Below are 24,669 nucleotides of genomic sequence, written 5' to 3'. Positions count from 1 at the left end.
TTACTTCTTTAATACCTTTAAAAGGGTTGCTTCTTTTTCTCTGGAAAGTGTGGGCGATATAATAATGGGTAAGGTATCATTCTGCTTAAGGAATGTGTACTTCAAATGGACAGGTAACACTTTCAATTCCAAAATTGAAGGTTGTTCAAGTGAAGATTTGTTTGTGCTTTCTCTCTCTTCTGTATTCAATGATTTGCTATTGTTCTGGAATCCTGTCATCGCATAACATGATTCAACTGAAGGGGTGGTTTCTTCCTTTGATTCTATTTCCTCATCAATTCCCCAATTTAAGCTGCAAGACCACTCTTCATCTATATTGGATGAACTTACTTCATCTGGATAATTCATCGCCTTAATAATGTTAAACTTCAGCTTTTGGCCATTGACATGCACTGCGATTTCTTCCTTATGTACATTGATTTGAGCTCTTCCAGTGGAGAGAAATGGCTGCCCCAAGATAATAGGGACATCTTTATCTGCCTTGTAATCACGTATAATGAAATCTGCAGGGAGGATAAATTTATCCACCTTAACTAACACATCTTCCAACCTCCCTTCCAGGTGCACGAGGGATTGATCCGCTAACTGAAGGATAATATCGGTGGGAGTAAGTTTTCCAATCTCCAATCGTTTAAAGATTGACAAGGGCATCAGATTTATGCTAGCTCTAAGATTGCATAGAGCGTGTCCAATGTAAATTCCGCCAATTGAACGAGGTATTATAAAGCTTCTAGGGTCCCACATCTTCGAAGGAATTATCATATTGCAGACTTGTGTCAGGGCCACCATCTTGTATTTACCTATGCTCCTTTTCTTGGACATGATGTCCTTTAGGAATTTAGCATAGGTCAACATTTTCTCTATTGCTTCGATGAAAAGGATGTTAATGTGCAGCTGCTTCAATATTCTAAGGATGCGTTGATATTGACTTTCATCATTTTTCTTCTTTTTCAATCTCTATGGAAATGGAGGCACATGTACCTCCCGAGGTACTGCTGTATTGGAAATTGCGGAGGTTACTCCTTCTGATCCTTGTATTTCCTTGGCTCCTCACTAAGGACAAAACTTCCATTATTCATCTGTGCGATTATATTCACTTGCCCACCCTTCACGTCAGATTTGGCCATGGTCATCACCTATAGCAATTTAGTCATTGCATTCACCTGTGTTTTTAGTGATAGGATAGCATCATTATTCTGGCTTTTGTTCGTTCTTGATCCATATTTATTTTTTTGCCAATCTCCATGGTTCTTTGAAATTCGATCAAGAATGTTTTTTAGCCTCAATATATGTTTTGTCTAATAGACCATTGGCCATAGCAGTGTTTACTGTAGTTTGTGAGGCTGAGTTCAAACCATAATAAAAAATTTCCATCTGCAAACAATCGGGGAGTCCGTTATGGGGGCAATCTCTCACTAGTCTCTTGAATCTTGCCCACACGTCGTTGAACGTTCATTTTCTTCTTGCTGAAAGTGAGTGATTAACCTTCTTCTATTTTCGTTCTCTGTTGGTGGGAAGTACTTTTTCATAAACTTCTCTACTACTTATTCCCAGGATGTTATTTTGTGGGACTTCCGCCCCTAAAAACGGAGACCGAACAACCGCTAAGTTGTCGAGGAAAGTGGTCGGCGGCGGTGTAGAGCTAGTTGGAGCGAAGCTCACACACACCGGCTGATGGATAACCTAAAACATGTAGGCCTACCGAGAGGGTACTTTCTGATACAACGACCGGGATGCTTGCACCTTCTATGGACAAGCCAAAGGAGGACCAACCGGGTTCAAGTGAGTATGCCTATTTTCTAGCTTCATCGCATAGAAAAAATGAGAATAATGTGAGTCGTACTTCCTCTGAGGTGATGTTTGGAAAAAAAAAAAAAAAAAGGTATTGTAGATTTCAATAAAACTTCTCAAATGAGCGTGGGGATCCTCGTCCTGCCTTCCTCCAAACTGACTAGTTGTTTGAATCATTATAAGCATTACAGGCTTCATTTCGAATCTGGTCTTGTCCAAGGTCGGTCGCATGATTCAGAAATCATATAAATTTGGCGATGCATAATCCCTAATCGTTCTGTTACGATCATTTGCTAATAGAATGGGATTAACAAATGCGTCGTATTCGTTGTTATTCACTATATATGGCACTTCCGGATGGTTTTGCTGTTCTGCCATCCTTCGAGCTCTATTATGTCGTCTTCTTCAATTAGCTCTCTATCTTTTACGAAAGGCTCTCTCAATTTCTGGGTCGTATGCAAGCTCAAACGTGGACCCTTCGCTCATAGAATGTCTGTACCTTTTTCGCAGTCAATGTATAATACACCAACAATCGAGGTCTACAAAGATCAATAAGAATAGTCTTACCGCACTTAGTTACTGCAATCCCCGACAACGACACCAAAAAATTGATGCGTTCGTATCGTATGATGAAATGAATAATGATTATGAGGTTATAACGCTTTTTTTTTCCTGATAGAACCCAAGTGTAAGTCCAACCAGAGTCCTGGTAAGTCCAGGGTCGAACTCAGGGATTGCTTATACGTGTGCGATGAACTAATACTCAGATCATAAAGCAAATGAAATGTTCACACAAATGGTCGATTTTTTGTATTATTCTAAATCTAATTTTATGCGTTGAGGGTTGTGCTTTAAGTGGAACGGTGTGAGGGTTAGTTGTGATACTAGCATGCGATTATAGGGTTGAGAAGAATTTTCACCAACACTCCCTAAGCAACTAGATGAGTTATGCATTCAAGCAATGCACTCGATATATGACCAACACTTTTCAGTGTATCTAGCCACACTACCCTATCTCTAGGATGCATGTGGTGAGTACAATATGCAAAAGATGTACTTATTTCTAAGGAGTATCTCTTCTTGTTTTACGAGTTCTAAATACGAATTCTTTCAAGCCTAGATTCAATTTACTTAGTAAATATTTCGATTTATTCAAGTGACACAAGTAGGCGTACATAAAACAAGTGATCACATAATTTTTTTGTTGCTTAGTTCATGTTGGTTATATGTTTCTCAACCCATAAAGTAATTTAGCTACTCATGATAACGATGGAAGAAATTAACAAGAATGGGATAAATAGTTATTCATATTGCAGAATTGAACTCTTCAATGTTAACGATACAACATAAATACACTGTAAGATAAAGGAGGGATAGAGAATCAAGTCGTGGTGTGCAATGTCTTGCTTTCTCCGGCTTTTAAGCTGATTGCTTCACTCAAATATCGAACAATGGAAATTCTCTTCTTCCACAAGAGACCCAAGCATGGTTGAACGAGAAGGATTCTTGCCAGAGTTTTCTTCTCAGAAGTTTTATGACCCTCGTATATTTTGCATGGCAATCGCATGGGTATTTATAGGTGTCTGATGATGACTTATCTTCGCTCACTCATGATTGTGATGATAAGGTGCATTAAATTTCATACCCTGATGCACTGCCTGCAACGTGTCATAAGTTCATTGAATCTTCAACGAAGTTCTCTAATCAGCTACCAACTCAATCTGAGATTTGACTTCCACCGCCCATGTCATATCATGCTTCATTGCCTAAGGTTGTCGCATTAACTGATTATGCGATTGTGCTTTTGTTTCTGGTATTTCTTATTTGATCGCATCAATGGGCGTTCTGCATTAAAATAGCGATATTAGTTCAAAATTTAGATAGATCAGGCATTGAAGATGTATGATCACATACTGTGACTACTTTATAAATTCTTTAGCAAAAATGTTGCACTTTCAGAGCTTTTTTCTTATTCTTTTAGATGAGAGATATAAAATAACTTGTATTTCTACAACTTATCAAATAACAATTAACTAAGTGTATTTCTTGCAAGAATATGTTTAAATAAAATGATAAACTAGAGAGAAATCAATTTTTTTTTCCTAATTTTTCTCCATGAATTCCATCTACATCATCGTTTTATTATTCTTTTTCTTCTTCCTATTTTTGCTCTGTCGTGATTTTTTTTTAATTTGATCTCTCTCATCATTTTAGTAATCATAGTAATGTTACCACGTTCTTAAACAATTCCACTTTAAATTTCTCCCAATTTGGAGGATCGCCAAAGAACAAATCTCAAATTTTCATTAATTTTTGCTAGAAAATGTTCCAGAAAATAAATATCCATTTTATGATTTTTTTTCTTATTTTTGTTTTTGTTGCCTTTTTCTTAACTTTTTGTTCCCCATTCAACTATATACATACTTTCCAAATTTTTAAACACTCATTTGATAGGTAAAAATATATTTTACAATTTCTCCATATAAATATTGCAGTTAAAATAGACAAAATACTATTAATTATATAATCAACAACCTTACAATATATTTAACAGCCATGGAACGTATAAGTTGAATGTGCAGAAAAAATAAGGTTTTCATTAATGATTTATTTACATATTCACAAATAGTAGGATATATATATATATATATATATATATATATATATATATGCACACACACATATAATAGCCAACAATGAGCCAATTTGTAGTCGGAGTGGTTGTCGGAGCCCTAAGTTAGTCGCACGAACGTATGAGTCGGAGGTGGTTATTGAAGTTGATTATCGAAGGTGATTTTCGTCGAATTTTGTAGTCGAAGTTGGTTGTCGAAGCCTCAAGTTGGTCGCACGAAGATGATATTGAAGTTGGTAGTTGGAGTTTATCATCGGAGGTGGTTATCGGAGCTTAGAGTTAGTCATCAAGGTGGTCGTTGAAGTTGATCATTTAAGATGATTTTCGCCGAAGTTTGTAGTTAGAGATGGTCACCGGAGGTAGCTATCGGAGCTTGAAATTGATTGTTGGAGGTGGTTGCCGGATGATAACGGACAGAAATGCACATTATTACAGCACAAAAATATAAAACAATGAAGGATTGCGACAGTAAAAATATATAAAATCACATCCAAAAGCATTAAGTTTAGAACATTGCTCGCATGTGTCCAACATTAAAGCAGCTAACTTATGTATTTTGTGCAGGAAAATGCATTGGCGCAAGGCAGAATTGCGATCCAAAGAATTTAGCGTTCAAGCGCATTAAGAGATTGCGACTGCAAGGCTATGGAATCATATGCGTTCACAAAAATGTGCTCAAGAAGGTGGCCGCATAGAACCGGTGCATAGAGCCGGAAAATTTAGTTGACAAGCCGTTAGCGACACAATATAGCAAGTACACTCAACTTTTCGGTGATACTTATTCGGTGCATCAAACAGAGAATTAATGACATCCCATCGGTGCAATCATTTGAGAGAAAAAACTCTTCACCCTGAAGCTCTTTAAATACCGAAGGCCATCTTCATTAAAGGAGTTCGGTTCTATTCCAACTGAGCCATATAGAGAGTTCACCATACAGAATATAGTAAGCCTTTGTTCATATTTTTCTTATACTTAAAAGGCGAAGACGAGTGAAGAGAGAAGACGTCGAAAGACCGTCCTGGTTAACTCGAAAGAGTGCTAGGGAAAACTTAGTGTAAAAGTCTTAGGAAGCAAGATATTGCCACCAGGCTCTCTATGCTTATTTTCCATTGTCATTTTGTATTCTAATCTTATTTATAAAATGGAAATTACATATCTATATCTGTCCACTTTCTTTATATTACGCATGAGTAACTAAACTGTCGAATAGGCTGAGAAGCACTTAGCTAGCGTAACCTGAGATCTTCACTTTATGTGATCATCTTGTATTATGTATGCGTCATTCTTCCTTTAGAGATGCTCGGGAGAGTGGTCTGAGGATAGAATCTAGGCTTGGAAAAGTCAGATTAGAATCTGACTTGAGAGAGTCAGATTAGAACCGCATAATCAAGAGATAAAAACTTAGGAATAAGTTCTGTTTGCTATTAACGCATCGCATGCACCCTAGAGATAGGATATGATAGTATGCGGTCACCTTGTACCTGTGTGCATCATTCATCATCGCATAGGCAAGAAATAGAGACTTAGGAATAAGTCCTATAGACATCATCACATACATCGCATGCGTCCTAAAACTAGGAACTATAGCATTTGCATTGGAAGATGAATTGTTGTTGTATGTATGTAGCATGATCGCATAGCTTGAACGCAATCTCAGGAAGCGCTAGCTAAATACCTTCTCAACCGTTCCCCTCCATACTCATTGTACTTTTGTTGTTATTGACTCTTTCCTCAATTCCACCGCATAGACTTTATACCTTAAACAACATACCAACCAACGCATTGTTTTATTTGTCACCGCAAAGGGATCTGAAATTACCATCGCATACTGTTTCCATAGTCCCTGTGTTCAAACTTGGGCTTACCAGGCAACTTAGTAGGGTTTATACTTGGATCTTGCTAAGAAAACTTGCATGCACAATGCATACACCACCATTGCATTATACACCATTATTTCATCGCATTAACCACGCATCACCGGAGCCTGGAAAGTGTTGTTGGAGTTAGTTGTGCAAAGGTGGTAATCAAAGTTAGTCGTTAGAGTTATTGTCGGAGGTGGTTGTCGGAGCTTGAAATTGGTTGTTGGACTTGGTAACGCAAAGGTGGTTGCCAAAGTTTTCATCAGAGGTGGTTTGTCGAAACCAAGAATTGGTCATCGGAGGTGGTTGTCGAAGCTCGGAACTGGTCATCAGAGTTGACTGTGTTAAAGTGGTCATTGGAGTTGGTTCTCGGAGTGTGGCAGTGGTAGTCACCAACGGTAGCCAATGAATGAAGTCATTGAAAACATAGAGTTGGGGCGAGTTAGTAAAATATACAAACCCAACTCCACTAACATTTAAAGTTGGTAGGCCAAACAATGAATTGGTATATTGTACCAACTCAATTCAACTCATATTGATGAGCCAAACACCCTCTATATGAGATATTTTACCACCTAAAATAGTAACTTGAGCAAATTGTAGAATGTCGATCAAATCAATAATATCTATTATTTTAATTAAATAAATATGAAATGTAAGGATAAAAGTTAGCTTTAAATACTTACGCGAGCATAATTTAATTGGTATAAAGTGTGCTAATAACTAGAAGTTTGTAATTTGAATCTCCTTATCCCCAATTGTAATTTTTTTTTAAAAAAAAAAGCTTTAAATGCTTCATTTATAAAATCTAGATTTAGATTTATTTACCCAAAAGTAACTATAAGTTTTTATTTTTTAGTATTGAGTTTTGTTTCTTTCACGTGATGAATAAACATGGTCTCATCTTTCATTAAATGAGAATACTCATAAATAAGTACAATATATCTACCCTTTATATAATATGACAAAATTGGATAAAGGAACTAAACAGAACTAACAAACGGAGACGGAACAAACTAACGACTTAACAGACTAAGGAAATAAATTTATTCCAATTCATTAATACTTCCCCTCAAGTTGGAAGGTGAACATCAAGGATGCCAACTTGCTTAACATACCAAACAAAACAGAGGAGGATAAGACTTTTGTGAACATGTCTGCTAGCTGCAACTTTGATCTTATTGGTAATATCTTGAGGTAGCCATCAACAACTTTGTCCCGGAAAAAATGATAGTCAATTTCAATGTGTTCAGTCCTTTCATGAAACGTTGGATTTAAAGCAATTGCAATAGCTGCTTGGTTGTCACAAAACACAGTGGAAGGAAGTAAGCAATCAATCTTCAAATCCGATAGTGGTTGAGAAGTCCATATGAGCTCACTGGTTATAGAAGCTAATGCTCTATATTCAGCCTCTGCTGAAGATCTTGAAACAGTCGGTTGCTTCTTGGATTTCCATGAGGTTAATAGTCTCCCAAGAATATATAAAAATCAGAAACAAAACGTCTTGTATCAAGGCAAACTCTAATCAGCATCAACAAATGCCTAAAGATGAAATTTAACTACTGGTTTAATCAAAATTTCTTGCTCAGGTGTACATTTCAAATACCTTAGAAGATGGTGTGCAACATTCAAATGAGTTGTAGTAGGATGTTGTAAAAATTGACTCAGTCTATAAATGGCAAAAAGAAACATCTGTTCGAGAGATTTGCAAATAAAAAAGCCTCCCAATTAACCTTTGATAACAAGAGGCATCATCTTTCGAAAGCAGAGTACCACTATCTTTTGAAAGTTTAAGATTTGGATCCATAGGCATCAAGGCTGCTTTGGCATCAAGATATCCTGTATCTTTAAAGATTTGAAGATAATATTTCCATTGAGATAACATTAATCCTTGATCAGAATGAGACAACTCCAACTCCAAATAGTACTTAGCTTGTCCCAAATCTTTCAGAAGGAAATGAGCCTTGAGAATACCTTTCACTTAGTCAATCTCTGTAGGTGATGGACAGGTTAACATAATATCATTGACATACACCAATAAAGAAACAAAGGTATCACCGTAGCCTCTGGTAAAAAATGAGTAATTGGATTTAAATGGGATGAAATTGTGTGAAGATAAGGCAGTGGAAAAGTTTACAAATCATTGTTTGGAAGCTTGTTTAAGTCCATAAATGGACTTATTTAAGTGACGAACAAGTTTCTCCCCCTCTTTAGGTACTTGAGAAATCTTGTATCCCAAAGGTAATGTCATGTACACTTCCTCAAACAAGTATCCATTAAAAAATGTGTCGTCGACATCCATTTGAACTAATGGCCATCTAAAAGAAGTGGTTATAGCAAGGAGAACTTTGACTGTAACAATCTTAGCCACCAGTGAGAAAGTATCAAAGAAATCAACTCCCTTCTGTTGATTATATCCTTTCACCACAAGCCTAGCTTTATATCAATCAATAAGGCCATGAGATGTTTACTTCACACGATAGACCTATTTGCTACCAACTGTATGATGCCCTGTTGGCAAAGAGGTCACTGTCTAAGTTTTTATTCTCTCTATAGCTGCAATCTCATTATCCATAGCATCTCTCCATTCCTTAAACTTCACTGCCTGATGATAGAATGTGGGCTCAAAAAGGTAGGAATATTTAACAAATAATGCTTATGAGTTGAAGAGTAGACATCATATGAAAGATATTTACCGAAGAAAAAGGAAGCTATAGATGATATAGGATTTTGAGATATGATGTTGCAGCGAATGCCCTTCAAGTAAGCAAATGGACAATGATGTCTCTTAGATCTTCTTGGCTCGTGGGCAAGGGTGACATCCACAAATATATTAGTTGAAGCATCATTTAAATCAGTTGGAACTAGGGGTATGCAAAAATTGAACAAAATTCAACAAAATAAACCAGATTAGTTTGATCCGTTTTCTTCACAAATATTGAAACCAATGGTTTAAGACTTCAAAGAATCACCCAATTTAGTTAAGTCACGGTTCAATACTTCAAAAAATCGGCCAAAATTGAACCGAACTAGCCTTTGTAGATATATATATATATATATATATATATATATATATATAATAGTATTTTTATAGCCCATTTGCAACATAAGAATCTCACTGTCAAACCAACGGAAGAGACTGCAGGTCACGTTGACACATATCCTTCACCCACTTACTATGAACTACTTCCCCCATTCACCTTGATCTTGACCCATACAAATACTTTCCTAATGGAGGCCACTTCTAGGATGACACGAAGTGTCGTATGAATCTCACGGTGTGAACTTTCTAGGGACGTGAGAGTCGAAATCAATATATCACATATTTGATTTTACAATGAACAACTTCCCCTTATTCACCTTGATATTGACTCATGCAAACACTTTCCTAATGAAGGTCACTCCCAAAGTGACACGAAGTGTCGCATGAATCTCACGATGTGAACTTTTTAAGGACGTGAGAATTAACATCAAAACATCGTATATTTGATTTTACTTTTAACAACTTCCCCTATTCACTTTGATCTTTGATTCTTGAAACACTTTCCGAATGGAGGTCACTCCAAGGGTGACACGATGCGAAGCATGAATCTCGATGCGAACTCTTAGGGATGCGAGAGTTAAAAGGAACATATCGTATATGTTATTAATCTTCTACTAAAGCGTTCTAACAACATATCATATATGTTATTAAATTCCAACTTAAGTGTTCTAACAATATATCATATATATTATTAAACTCCTACTGAAGCGTTCTAAAGATTATATGGGTATATTTATACTTAGGTTTATTTCGACTAATTAAAAAACCCTAAGTCTATGTGGTTTATCCAAATATAACGCTTATAAATGGATTAACCTACGATGCCTAGGTTATACACCGTTTTATTACCTCACACTGCTCATGTACGCTTATAAAACTGGTTAACAATGCTCAATTATTCGGCTATAATCCCCAAGTAAGAGGTGTTCCGTAGACTGTCAACTTAAAAACCTCTAGCCTTAGATAGGATTATATATCGGTTGAGTTTGTAACCGTGTTTTATAAGATAATGACCTATTTTAATTATTAAAATAAGTGTTTTAACCTACGTGAGCATGCAACTTATCTTTATTATGGATTTTAATGTCTAATACAATTTTATAACAAATTATAAAAATAGACACGCTTTGCATCCATAACATTCAACAAAGGCATTCAACATTTAATATAACTCTTATATTAAACAAAAGAAACCCTAAGCGTGCATACTATATATTATAACTTTTTATAACTATATCCAATGTATGTAATATGTTTTCTATGGTGGAATTTTAAATCTACATGGCATACAATATGCACATGCATGTTTTAATTTAAATATAACATACACCAAATGCATAAATATTTAAATTACACTGATATGGTTCAAATTTGGCATTCTAACAAGCAATAATAATTATATTATTACAAAATAGGTACAAACAACTTCAATTCTGATCTGGACCGCACGAACTGACCCGAACTAGACCCAAATCGGGCCTCCAGAGCACTTTAAAAGATGTTGAACTGGACCAAATCAGGCTGAACCGGATAAGAAGAAGCCAGACCGGTCGAACTATTCACCTCCCTCGTAAACTAGCTTACGAACGCGCGCTGTTCTTGGCTAGGATGAGCAACGTCGTGATGCTGCATCCCAACATTGCAACGCTGTTCATCATTATGCCCGAAGCGTTGCAACGCTTGATGAACAACGTTGTGATGCTGACGGGCAAAAGCTTCAGTCCATAAATCTGCAACTCGACCACACTTGCTACTCACTTCAATTACAGCCTAATTTTAACTTTATTGACTCCAAATAAATTACAGACTCTAGAGCACACATATAAGTTCATCAAACAAGAGCCAATTACAAATTTAACTTGGGAATAAAAATGATATCTAATGCCAAAGCTGATTAAATGTAATTGATTGCATGTTTTGGGATTCATATGGTGTTTTTATCAATTTTGGCTTTAGATTTCTCTTTGATTTCTAAGTTAAATTTGCAATTGGCTCTTGGTTGATGAGCTTATATGTGTGCTCTAGAGTTTGTAATTTATTTGGAGTCAATAGAGTTTTTTTTAGGCTGTAATAGAAGATAGAAGCAAGCATGGTCGAGCTGTAGATTTCTGGACTGAAGCTGATTAAATGTAATTGATTGCATGTTTTGGGATTCATATGGTGTTTTTATCAATTTTGGCTTTAGATTTCTCTTTGATTCCTAAGTTAAATTTGTAATTGGCTCTTGGTTGATGAGCTTATATGTGTGCTCTAGAGTTTGTAATTTATTTGGAGTCAATAGAGTTTTTTTTTAGGCTGTAATAGAAGATAGAAGCAAGCATGGTCGAGCTGTAGATTTCTGGACTGAAGCTGATTAAATATAATTGATTGCATGTTTTGGGATTCATATGGTGTTTTTATCAATTTTGGCTTTAGATTTCTCTTTGATTCCTAAGTTAAATTTGTAATTGGCTCTTGGTTGATGAGCTTATATGTGTGCCCTAGAGTTTGTAATTTATTTGGAGTCAATAGAGTTTTTTTTAGGCTGTAATAGAAGATAGAAGCAAGCATGGTCGAGCTGTAGATTTCTGGACTGAAGCTTCTGCCTGTCAGCGTCACGACGTTGTTCATCAAGCGTTGCAATGCTTTGGGCATAATGATGAACAACGTTGCAATACTGGGATGCAGCTTCACGACGTTGTTCATCCCAACTAAGAGCAGCGCGCGTCCGTGAGTCGGTTTATGCGAGAGGTGACCCTTCGACCAGTCTGGCTTCATCTGGTTCGATTCAGTTCGGTTTGGTCCAGTTCAACATCTTTTGAAGCTCTAGTGGTCTTGTTTGGGTCGGTTGTGGAGTCCAAATCAGAATTGAAGTTGTTTTTTTACCTATTTTGTAATATTTTAGTTATTATTACTTGCTTAGGATGCCAAACTTGAACCATATCAGTGTAATTTAAATATTTATGCATGTGGTGTATGTTATATTTAAATTAAAACATGTATGTGCATATTGTATGCCATATAGATTTAAAATCCCACCATGAGAAGCATCTTACATGCATTGGATATATGTTATAAAGAGTTATAATATATAGTATGCATGTTTAGGGTTTCTTTTATTTAATATAAGAGTTATATTAAATGTTGAATGCTTTTGTTGAATGTTATGGATGTAAATCATGTTTTTTTTTCTATAATTTGTTATAAAATTGAATTAGACATTAAACAAAAATAAACTGCATGTTCACGTAGGTGAAATACCTATTTTAATAGTTAAAATAGGTTTTTATCTTATAAAACATGGTTACAAACCCAACCGGTATATAATCCTGTCTAAGGTTAGAGGTTTTTAAGTTGATGGTCTACGGAACACCTCCTACCTGGGGATTATAGCTGAATAATTGAGCATTATTAATCGGTTTTATAAGCGTACATGAACAGTGTGAGGTAATAAAATGGTTTATCACCTAGACATCGTAGGTTAAAATTCATTTGTAAGTGTATATGGATAAACCACATAAACTTAGGGTTGTTTAATTAGCCGAAATAAATGATGACGGGAAACTGGAAGTCAATTTTACTCGACAACCAACTTTCCTTGGATGCGATATGCAATGCATGTTCCTAAGATATGCGTTGATAGTCATGCGTCGATGGTCATGCGTCGATGGTCATGCGTTGGAATGAAAAATGCGTTAACGAATGTATACGATGACCATGCATTCTGCCACACGTTTTCTTGCGCTGGAACCAAGTATAATTCCAACTCAAGTTTCTCGAGTAATCCGAGGTCGAACACAGGGACTTGTAGCTATATGTTTGTAGTGATGTGCATGTGGCAGTTTGAATAAAAGAATGGAGGGGATGTTGCTAAGTTAATCCAACTCCTACTCTTATCTAACAGAAAACACAATGAGAATATGCATGAAAGGTAGAGATGCGACAAACCTTGACATGGAATAAATGTATGGGAAAATAGATAAAATGCGGAGATGAATTCATTGCAATACTTAAGAGTGACCGTAAGGGCAACCCTAGTCAATGCAAACTAATGCGATCATGCAACACTCATACAATAGTAAACCACCTCTCGGTGTGAATGCTCTGGCTTCTAATGCTAGAACGCATGCGATGTATGTGCAGATGTGTCTATAGGGCTTACACATAAGCCTCTAATTCTTGTCTATGCAATGCTACACAAACAAGGCAACCACATATCATCATTCCTATTCCTAGGGTGCATGCGATGCAGTGTTGACAAACAGAGCTTATCTCTAAGTCCCTATCTCTTGCTTATGCCGATCTAATCTCGTTCTCTTGAGTCTAGATTCTAACCTAGCTCTCTCGAGTCATTAGGTTCTTTCTTTAGACTCTCTCTCGAGTAGCTCTAAAGTGGTGTTGGGCACAACATAAAACAAGACAAACACATGAACTTGGTTGACGCAAGATTGTTACTATCCCAAGTGAACAACGCATACCTTGCTTAATGCGTTCAACCACTTACCCTTTCGAGTAGTTGATTGTTGCTGACTTCACTCATAGACAAGCAATGCGTTAACCTATAGACAAGCATTGCAGCAGCTTCACACTAAGCAAATAAGGTTACTCACACACTCGCACAACGCACACCTCTCAGTGGGTTGCTACATGCTTCATATTTCTAATCCACATGACTAAGTATGCAATACCCAAGTAATCCCATTAAGTGTTGCAATGAAAGTAATGATGCAAAGCAAGAAGATGGAGATGGAGTCGAAGGAACAAAGAAATGCATTGAAAACAATTGTATTAATCCCTTAATTCCAAATGTCATACAATACAATATAGAAAAAGAAAGGAAAAGAAATGACCGACTGGAAGCAAAACTTTGCTTCCAGCGGATGTGCGTCAAGGCTGCCGGTGGTGCCATGGATGGGCGGAGGAGCTGACTCTCTCGAGATCTAACTCCGATCGAAGGCTCCGGTCGTCACTTGGAATGTATGAAGGAAGTAAAGAACTCTCAGGCGTCCTCTCATGCATTTTTTCTAGATCGCGGGGAAAATCCCCGGTTGAGGGATAATCTCTGGATGATTGAATTTCAGCTCATCGGCTTCTATTTATAGAGCTTGGGTCACCGAAAGCATTAATTGGACTACTCTGAGTCTGACGTTCAGCGCGTTCGTCCTTTCTGAACCTCTACCACTGATGGCGTAGTAGGTGAAATGTCAACATCATCTTTGGATTTTCTCGAGGTAGATGCGTTGATGCGTTTATTCCACCTACCTTGCGTTGATCATATTAGTTGCATTGTCACGCAGCCGCAATCATTCAATGACCACATTCGCTTAATACTGCAACTCTCTGCGATGACTGCATTCGCTTGACAAGCACAACTCCCATGCGATGGACACATACGGCTGATTACCACAACATCCATGCGTTGATCGATGTGTATGCCTTTGCGATAGAGTGTTTCTTCGCATGCGGTCGTCTATGTGGTGGTCCGGTTTCCACGTTTGCATTCATTTCCTGCATTAGCTACAAAGATAGAACATTGAACGCATAATTAACGCAAAATAATGGGTTAGTTGATATTCAACATGCTGATCGACACAAGCTCATATTCTTGTGAATTCCTATCATGATCGACGCATATTCTGCCTAACAACCTTCGTAATTCTAAGTAAAAGGCCTAAGATGACATGCATTTCTGCATGTCATCAATAAATCTGAGTATAAATATACCCGTATAATTAGAATGCTTCAGTGGGAGTTTAATAATATATATGATATATTGTTAGAACGCTTCAGTGGGAATTTAATAACATATATGATATGTTGTTAGAACGCTTCAGTGAGAGATTAATAACATAGATATCCTTTTTTTAGCTCTCGCATCCCTAAAAGTTCACATCGAGATTCATGTCACCCTGGGAGTGACCTCAATTCGAAAAGTGTTTACATGAATCAAATATTGAGGTGAATAGGGGAAGTTGTTAACAACAAAATGAATTATACGATGCTTTGATTTTAATTCTCATGTCCTTAAAGAGTTCACACAGTGAGGTTTATGTGACACTTCGTGTCACCTAGGAATAACCTCCATTTGGAGAGTGTTTTGCATGAGTCAATATCAAGGTGAATAAGGGGAAATTGTTCATTGTAAAATTTGAAAAGGAAGTGATCGAGCGATGACAACTAGGAGGTAGGCTTGGAAGCAGCCATCCTTTGAAGAAAGCGTAATAGCTCACTGTGTGATATATTGATTTCAACTCTCACATCCTAGAAAGTTCACACCGTGAGATTCATACGACACTTTGTGTCACCCTGGGAGTAACCTCTATTAGGAAAGTGTTTGTATGGGTCAAGATCAAGGTGAATAGGGGAAATAGTTCATAGTAAGTGGGTGAAGGATATTTGTCAATATGTCATGCAGTCTCTTCCGTTGGTTTGGACCATGAGATTCCTATGTTGCACCTGCTGGTTAGCTTTAGGTGGCTCTTGCTAGTCATTTAATGACGGCTATCCCCTCGGAGGGTTGTAACATAGGATTCGGAACAACTCAAACTCCGTAAATGGATAGGATTTCTTAGATCCATTTCCAACCTTGACTCTCCAATTCGGTAGTATTGTTAGGGCCGACCTCTGAAGTCTGAAAATGGAGGGTTACACTTACAGAATTACTAAGTGTTAGTAATTCTAACCGATAACAATAACTAAATGACTATAGGAATATGATTTATTCTGGAGATATTATTTAGTCGATTAAATCTTGCTTTAGTGAAAGAGTATTTTGACTGCCTCTCGGTAGAACTTATTCTGAGTCACTATAGTATCATTGAAAATACATAATGTTTATGGGTACATTATTACTTTCTTTTTTCTAAAACTTGATTTGGATTTAGTTGCTTTTTATCAATAAGATTTTGACTAAAATTTCAGCATGTCGAATTCTTCTATAATACTCGCTTTTGCTTTAGTTAATGAGAATAACAATTCAACATGCAAATCAAAATTACTAGCAATGATTCAAAACAAGTTCTAACAAAGGAATGTCTTCTATCTCCTTTCGCATCTAAAGTTTTGAACTATATAGATGAGATTGCAAAAATCGAACGACATAGTAAATACGATTTACTTGTCATCAAAACATGCTTAGTGGAAAACGATAAAAAAAAAAAACATGGACAATAGATTCAGGTACAACTTAATCATATTTGTATTTTCTCTCAGGAAACAAGTTCCTGGAGACAATTTACAGAAGGCGAAGCAACCTTTAAGGTATGGACCAGGGAGGTTGTTTCAACTAAAGCAGTGGGAGATATGAAGTTATTTATAGGAGATAAATATATTTTACTTGAAAATGTTTATTACATTCCTTCTATGAAAAGGAATTTAATATATGTCCCATGTTTGCTGGAACAAAACTACAAAGTTTCTTTTGAAAAGAATAAAGTGTTCATTACTTCAAAAGATATCAAAATTTATTCTGCAAAACTAAAAAATAACTTGTACATGTTAAAACCAACTGAGGTTAAAGCCATTTTGAACATTGAAATGTTTAAAACAGTTGAAACTAAAAATAAGAAACGGAAAATTTTTGCAAATGCCTATCTTTGGCACTTGAGACTTGGTCACATCAATCTTAATAGGATTAAGAGATTGGTGAAGAATGGTCATCTAAATCAGTTAGAAGACAGTTCATTACCTCCATGTGAATCTTGTCTTTAAGATAAAATGACCAAAAGATCTTTTTTTTGGAAAAGGTCTTAGAGCCAAAGAACCCTTGGAGTTAGTACATTCAGACCTTTATAGTCTGATGAATGTTAAAACTAGAGAAGGGTATGAATATTTCATCAGCTTCGTTGATGATTATTCAAGGTATGGCCATATTTACCTAACGCATCATAAGTCTGGAACACTTGAAAAGTTTAAGGAATATAAGGTTGAGGTTGAGAACTAATTAGATGAAAGGCTTAAAACACTTTGATCAAATTGAGGTGGTGAGTATATGGACTTAAAATTCTAAGACTATTTGATAGAACATGGAATTCAGTCCCAACTCACAGCTCCTGGCACACCTCAACAAAATAGTGTGGTAGAAAGGAGAAATAGGACCTTGTTAGACATGGTTTGTTCTATGATTAATTATGCCCAGATTCTAAGTTCTTTTTAGGGACAAGTTGACCGATACATGGGTTTGGTGTGGGAGGGTTGTGCAACAACCTGACCGGTACATGGGCTTAACTGAAACTCAAGTCATTATATGAGATAATGGCTTAATGGATTCATTAACTTTCAAACAAGCAATGGAAGATGTGGATAAGGACCAATGGATTAAAGTCATGGACCTTGAAATGGAGTTGATGTACTTCAATTTCACAGCTGAAGAAAGAATTTTGCTAGAATTGTGAATTTCTACAAAGGGTTTTCTTCTTCCCGCAAATATATACACAATGTTGAGTTCAATGAGAGAATAAATACAATAAACTAGGGCATCAGATACCCATTATTTCTCCCAGTTATCCTAGTTCTAACTGTCTCGTAGTCCTAGTCTCACTAGTTGACCATCGAACGCTTTAACCGATAGGGCCTTCGTAAATGTATGTCATGTTATGTACTCGTCCCGACATATGTTATGCAGTTGGAATTGTCAGCAGATTTTAGTCCAATCCAGGTATGATCATTAGACTGTCGTTAAAAACATCCTCAAATATCTTCGAAGAACGAGGAACTATATGCTAATGTATGAAACTAAGGATCTGATCCTTATTGGATATACTGATTCTTACTTTCATATCGATATTGATTCAAGGAAATCAACTTCGGGGTCAGTTTTTACTTTAAATGAAGGAGTAGTAGTGTGAAGAAGTATCAAGCAAAGTTGTATTGCTGACTCTGATGACGGGCAGAAATATACGTTATTATAGGTCTTTTATTTAGAATTATGAGGGTTGTTAAGTAGAATATGCGATGATTGTACTAAGAATTCATGAGAAAGTGAGCTTGCGTCGATCAGCAATGAAAATCTCGGCTAACCCACTCTTATGCGTTATTTTACGTCCAATTGTCTATTTTTGTAGCTAACGCAGGAATTGATCGCTGTGGTGAATCTCGCCATTGCAAAGGCGTCGCATACGCGATTGCATATGCTCGACGCATGGATGTTGCGGCCATTAACTGCATGCGTCCATCGCATAGAGGTTGCGGCTACAGAGTATAACCATAATAGAGGGATGACCGCAAGGGTGGTGGAATGCGATGATACTCTGGAACCCAAGCATGAACACATACCTCGGGAGTATCAAAAGGTGATGTTGACATTTTACCTACCACACCATTAGCAGTAGAGATTCAGAGAAAGTCCATCACGTTGTTAGCTGCAGAATTTCAGAGAGGGCCATTAATGTTGTCGGTGATCAAGCTCTATAAATAGAAGCCTTAGAGCCCAACTTCAAAAGATCCAAGGTTCCCTGCCTTCGGGCAGATTCTTGTGATCCAGACCAAAGTGTGAGAAGATAGTCTTGAGAGTTCTTCATCCCTTCAACCATTTCGAGTGAGGACCGGAGCTCTGTCGGAGATAGATCTCGAGAGAGACTACTCCACCGCCCATCCATGGCACCACCGGTAGCCTTGACACACATCTGATGGAAGCAAGACATTGCTTCCATTTAGCCCTCCATATCTTTTCTATCTTTGTATTGTATTACATTGTGGCTTAAAAGATTAATACATTTTGTGATCAATGTGTTTCTCTATTTCTTTCGATTTCATCTTCATCTTCTTATCATCCTTTACTTTCATCGCACAACTAAGTAAGACTACTAGAGTATCGCATAATTAATCATGCAGCATAGACATATAAAGCATGTTGCAAACCACCGAGAGGTGTGCGTTGCGTGAGTGTTGTGAGAAAATCCTATTTGCCGAGTGTGAAGTTGTAGCAACGCTTGTCTATAAACAGACGTAATGTTTGTTTATGAGTAGAATCAACAGCGACCAACTGCCTGGGTGGGTAAGTAGTTGAACGCATTAAGCAAAATAAGCAGTGTTCCTAGAGATAGGAATAATCTTATGTCAACCATGTTTATATGATTACCTTGTCTTATGAGCGCATCATTCATCATTTAGGCATACTTGAGAGAGTAGTCTAAAAATCAAATCTAGGCTTGAGAGAGTCAGATTGGATCGTATAGGAAAGAATAGAGGCTTAGAGATAAGCTCTGTTTTCTATAACATAACGTATGCACCCTATAGATAAGAGATGAAAGTATGCGATCACATCGCATGCATTCAAAAGTAGGACACAGTGGTACGCAGTCATCTTGTTTATGTGTGAGAGCACGTGAGCAAGAATAAAGACTAAGACATAAGGCCTCTCGACACTATCACATATACATTGCACGCGTCTTTGTAAAGTGTGTGTAGCATAATCGCATAACTTGTGTTGGTTGGGGTTACCCTTGCGATCAAGCTTATTGATGCGGTGAAAACATCCCCGCCATTTTATCTATTTTTCCCATGCATCTTATTATGCTTTAACAGTTGTCGTGTCTCTATCTCTCATAGTCATACTTCTACTGCTTGATCTGTTAGTTAAGAGTAGGAGTAGCACATAGTCCATAACCTTCAATATTCTTTTATTCTTCACCGCAAACACTTTACTTCACAACATTTAGCTACAAATCCCTAAGTTCGACCTCGGATCACCCGAGAAACTTGTGATCTTGTTATACTTGACGAGAGAGCATGAAAACTTGTGGCAGGAACGCATGGTCATTACATACATTCTTAGACGCATATTGCATATCCGACGCATGACCATTGACGCATAGAGAATGCACGATAAATGCATATTTATTTACCTCCATTCCCACTCCATCAAGTTTTTGGTGTCGTTGTCGGGGACTTGGCAGCTAATAGTTTGTTGAGTTTTATGTTTCTGCAGGTAACCTTTTACCTTGGGAGTATTGTAGCTTGTGTGACCAAGCTGCAAACAATATTTGAAGTGTAGGCGATGCGCCGAAAGCCAGTATTGACCCCAAGATAGAAGGGCAATCAGTCGCATGAACTCAAGGTAGTTATAAACACGTAGCGACCAGCATGCGCCCAACAATTGCTGGAAGTTTCAATGGTCAGGGCTAGCCTCTTGACCTAAGCAGTTAAGATCAATCTCCTGCATGGAAGACTCCTTGCGGTGACCTCACTCCAATTTCTTCAGGGACGTCTTCTACTCTATCTTTACCTTGTTTTTTTAGTTTAGTTTATTTTTACTATTATTTTGGACATGCGACTGCCTTCTTAGATGTGGTGTGTTTGCTCCTTGTAGGTGCGACAATAATTCTCCTCGGTGCGCAGTTACAGTAGAAGAATCCTCTCCATCATTCAACGCATGGCTTTGACCGCATGAATTCTAAGGCATGGTCACAAGTGTTATTCTACTCGAAGGTTCTTTTCTTGTTATCTTGTACGTGTTATCCTTTTGAAATTATCTTTGTTCCGCTTGCCTACCTTTGTGATGCATCTATGATGGTACATATAATTCACTACATCTGCTAACTAAACATCGCAAGGCTCACCTCATTTTTAATAGCTTCTTCAAAATTTGACAATCTAAGTTTTATTATGTGTAAACCTCTGCTCAAACATTTGTTACCGAATTTCCAATGAGTTTGTCTTTAGCTTTTCGGCGAGAATGTTCCTAATCTCTAAGTTTGGGGGTGGCAGTGGTCCTGGAGAATGCGTTCACTACATTGCGATGCATTTCTCAAAAAAAAAAAAAAAGGTTCGGGAATAATAACTCCACTGTCAGCGCAAGAGGAAACTCAAGCTAATAAGAGTTAAGTTGTGAAAAGCACTTACCCGTAGTTGGATGTCCGCATGACACCCGTGGGAGCATGCCAAAACGAAAGTAAGTAGCTAGGATCAATGCATAAGAGCAACTCTCTATCTGGCACGAGCCAAATTAAGCCAAGGCAAGAGTTAAGTTCCTAATTGATTTGGAAATAGTTCCAAATATGCACCTATTAGTCACCCTATATTTTGTTAACAGTGGAGCATTTGCAAACTCAAAGGAACTTAGAAACATAAACGTAGAAAACACATCGAGCGAAAGTACCATTTCATCAAGGAGATTGTACACAGAGGAGACGTGATCACCATGCAGATAGGCTCAACAGACAAAGTGATCCTGATTTGTCCATGTATTGACATGAGGAGTGGGGACGTCCTATACAATTGAGTTTGCAGAAGATCGGACCAAGAAATAAGTTACTTTTACTTTATAACGCTATTTACTATTTAAGACTGACTATTTCACATAGATGACCTAGGTAACTCAATCTTAATCTTGAGCTAACTATGAACTCCTATTTATTCAGAATTATCCTTAGATTTGCATAGGTGAGGGTTGGCTTAATAGTGTCGGCTCAATAAGCCTTCCATTTCAGGGGTAAAACTGGGTAGATAGCTAGGGACATAGGGTATAAGATAGAATTCACGCCTACCTGATTTAAGGATAGGAAGATTGTTCTCTTAAGTGTTGAATCCAGATCTTGAATAAGGGGCCCCACCCTCTCATTGGCCTGAGAGGGATCTGGTTTAGTGATTGGATCATAAACCAATTGTTCATTAGAGGATCAACAAAACTTTAGGAGTAAGACGTAATTTCGGGGGTAAAACAACATTTTACCTCGCCATTATTATGTACAACCTGTCAAGGATCGACTTACTGATTATGGTTAAATCAAGTGGACATAAATATATCTACAATGGGGATAGTGCAACTATCGAGCTATAGTGGTGTGACTCGATAGTTAACAAATATTGATTAATTCGGCCTAAAGAGTTTTAGTCAATCAATCTCAAAATGTTGGAGTTCATGATCTGTAAGTCCATAAGGTCCCTCTACTAGCTCGTAAAACATAAACTCCTTAGATTAGTAAATTTGAATGAATTTGAAATGATTTTAATTTAAAGTGTTCAAATTGAATTTCAATTTGAAATGTTCAAATTGAATTTAGGATTTTCAATTTGAAGTGTTCAAATTGTAACTAGGGTTTGAATAATTATATTTGATATAATTAACGTTTAATCTATCGAAATTAAACGAAATTAGAGAGTTTATAGTATTTAAATATTGATTATATGAATAAGATTCATGTTTAAAATTAGGCATTTGATTAATTTAATATTTGATATTAAATTATTAATTAATTTTGTTTAATTAATTAAAATCAAATTAATTTTTAATTTTTCAATTCAATTTTTGAAATTGAATTTTGGAATTGATTAATTTTTAATTAAATCAAAATTGAGGATTAACTTGTGTTAGTGGAAAAATCCACAATTATGAGTTATGAGGTGAATTGATCACTAAACTAACACCTAGCCCACTTCAATGTACTAATTGAAGTGTCTTAGGGCTGTCTCCTTAAGTGCTTGCATGGATATAATACATAAAAGCATCTGATTTCAAAGGAGTAGAGAGCTAGCTATTGGAATTGAGGAAATTCTACAGAAAAATCTCTCCCTTCCAAACCCTCTCCAATCCTTCTCACAATTCTCTTCAAATCAGAGTTTCATCACTCAAATCCAAGGCTGAGAATAGTAGAGAAAACACTATTGGTGGTCTACTGCTGATTTGAAGCTCATTTTCGTGGAAAGCAGCTCGGATTTGGACGATTCACCAAAGGAATAACTTTTTGAAACCTTATTCTGTAAAAATTGTTGTTTGCATGCTTTTAGAATTCAATTTAAGTGTAATTAGAGTATTTATTGATTCTGATTGCTTCCGTTCCATGCTCATACATTCCATCACATTTTACCCCTACCTAAAAAGAACTAAAAACCCAAACAAAACATATGAGTCAAATAATGACAAAATCCAAAAATTAAGGTATGTTTTCAAATTAAAATAAACTAACAAAGTTCAATTGATTTCATCTTGTAGCATCAACTGAAATTAATTATAAATTTCTAATCAGATGTTGTTGTTTGAATTCCCTCAATTGAATTCACCTTTGCTTGAATGTGAGAATTCAACGGTAATTGTAATTTCTTGGCTCTTGAATGTGTGATTGGTCATGGAGGTAATACAAGGGCGTCTTGGTTCATATCACAAACTATATTATAAGAGAGATGTATTTGAATGAGATTCAAATATTAGATTTATATGATTTTGATTAATAAAGAGATATATGCATATAAGTATGTAATATTTGTATGTTAGTTAATTAATTAACTTTATATTAAATTTGATTTATTATATAGTTATTTAATTTGTATGCTAATCAATTAAATAATGGTTAATTAATTAATTAGCTAAAAGGAGGAAAGTGGAAATGTTTGGAGGTTACCCTCTCTCCCTATAGATATACTATCATAACCCTTCTTAGGGTAAGGTTTGTTTTTGTGGAAAATGACCTAGTCTTCACCCTTCCTCTCTAATCTCTTTTCTCCAAAAAGATTTTCTCCCTGAAAATTCCTCCATCAAAAGGACTTGGAAACCACACTTTTAAACATTTTTTTATTCTAAGAGAATAATAAGGTAGCCTTAAAGGTGGTGTTCTTGTTCGTTGAGAAGCTAAAGATTATTCGTGACCTTTGGAGGGAAAAATGTGAAGGAAAATAATTCACAAGGGTGAGTTCATTTCCTCCCTTCTTCTTATTAGAAGCATGCTTAGGTCCTTTTGTACGTCTATCCTTTGAATATTTTCATGAGTTCACTAATTTTATTTTCTCAAAAATCGTTTTTCAAAATTGTAAGGCGATCACATGCTTCCGCGAGAATTGGATTCCCTTCAGCGTACATGTGACAGTATAAGATAATATATTGTAGTATACTAAAATGTCATTTATGTCCTTCTTCTAAGACATTTTATTCTCATTTATAGTTTCATCTGAACGTGAATGGTATGCGGCATAAACCATGTACGTGTTGGGGTTGATGCCCTAAACTCTCGTTGAGTCCTATAGTTTGTAAACACCTATATTGAACAAACACTTATGATGTAATAATATGAGATATTTTCTTCACTGTTGTCTATGAAACATGCGATGTTTTAGTTACTTTACCACAAACCAATAAACTAAGATCCCTGGTTGTTGTAACTTAAGCATGTATATGGAGGCATACAAGTGGATCATGTCTTAAGTGATAACCAAAATGGTCTATAGTATATGGATATAGGAGAGAAACTTTATCCTGGTGACACTACGAATGCGGCTTGCTTTGTAGATAGTTACAAGTGTTGTGACGTGCTACAGATGGTCTAATCCTGATCATTCATGCGGAGACATGTGAGTGGGGGTGTCCTATACAAAAGAATTTGTATAAAACCGGACCACGAAGTGTTTAGTCTCATTATATAACGTTGTTCATGAC

At 36.6% G+C, this 24,669-nt stretch overlaps 1 protein-coding gene across 1 annotated transcript; it reads right to left on the bottom strand.

Annotated features, from left to right (window-relative positions):
* Positions 1–789, bottom strand: LOC120084997 (uncharacterized). The gene has a single exon (XM_039040812.2). The coding sequence runs from the start codon at positions 787–789 to the stop codon at positions 1–3; it is 789 nt and encodes a 262-aa protein (XP_038896740.2).
* Positions 790–24,669: the final 23,880 nt, after the last annotated feature.

Source organism: Benincasa hispida, chromosome 9 (assembly GCF_027475165.1).
Source record: "Benincasa hispida cultivar pf3 chromosome 9, pf3_genome.v1.1, whole genome shotgun sequence".
NCBI classification, from domain to species: Eukaryota; Viridiplantae; Streptophyta; class Magnoliopsida; order Cucurbitales; family Cucurbitaceae; genus Benincasa; species Benincasa hispida.
This window is presented reverse-complemented; position numbering and strand designations above follow the sequence as displayed.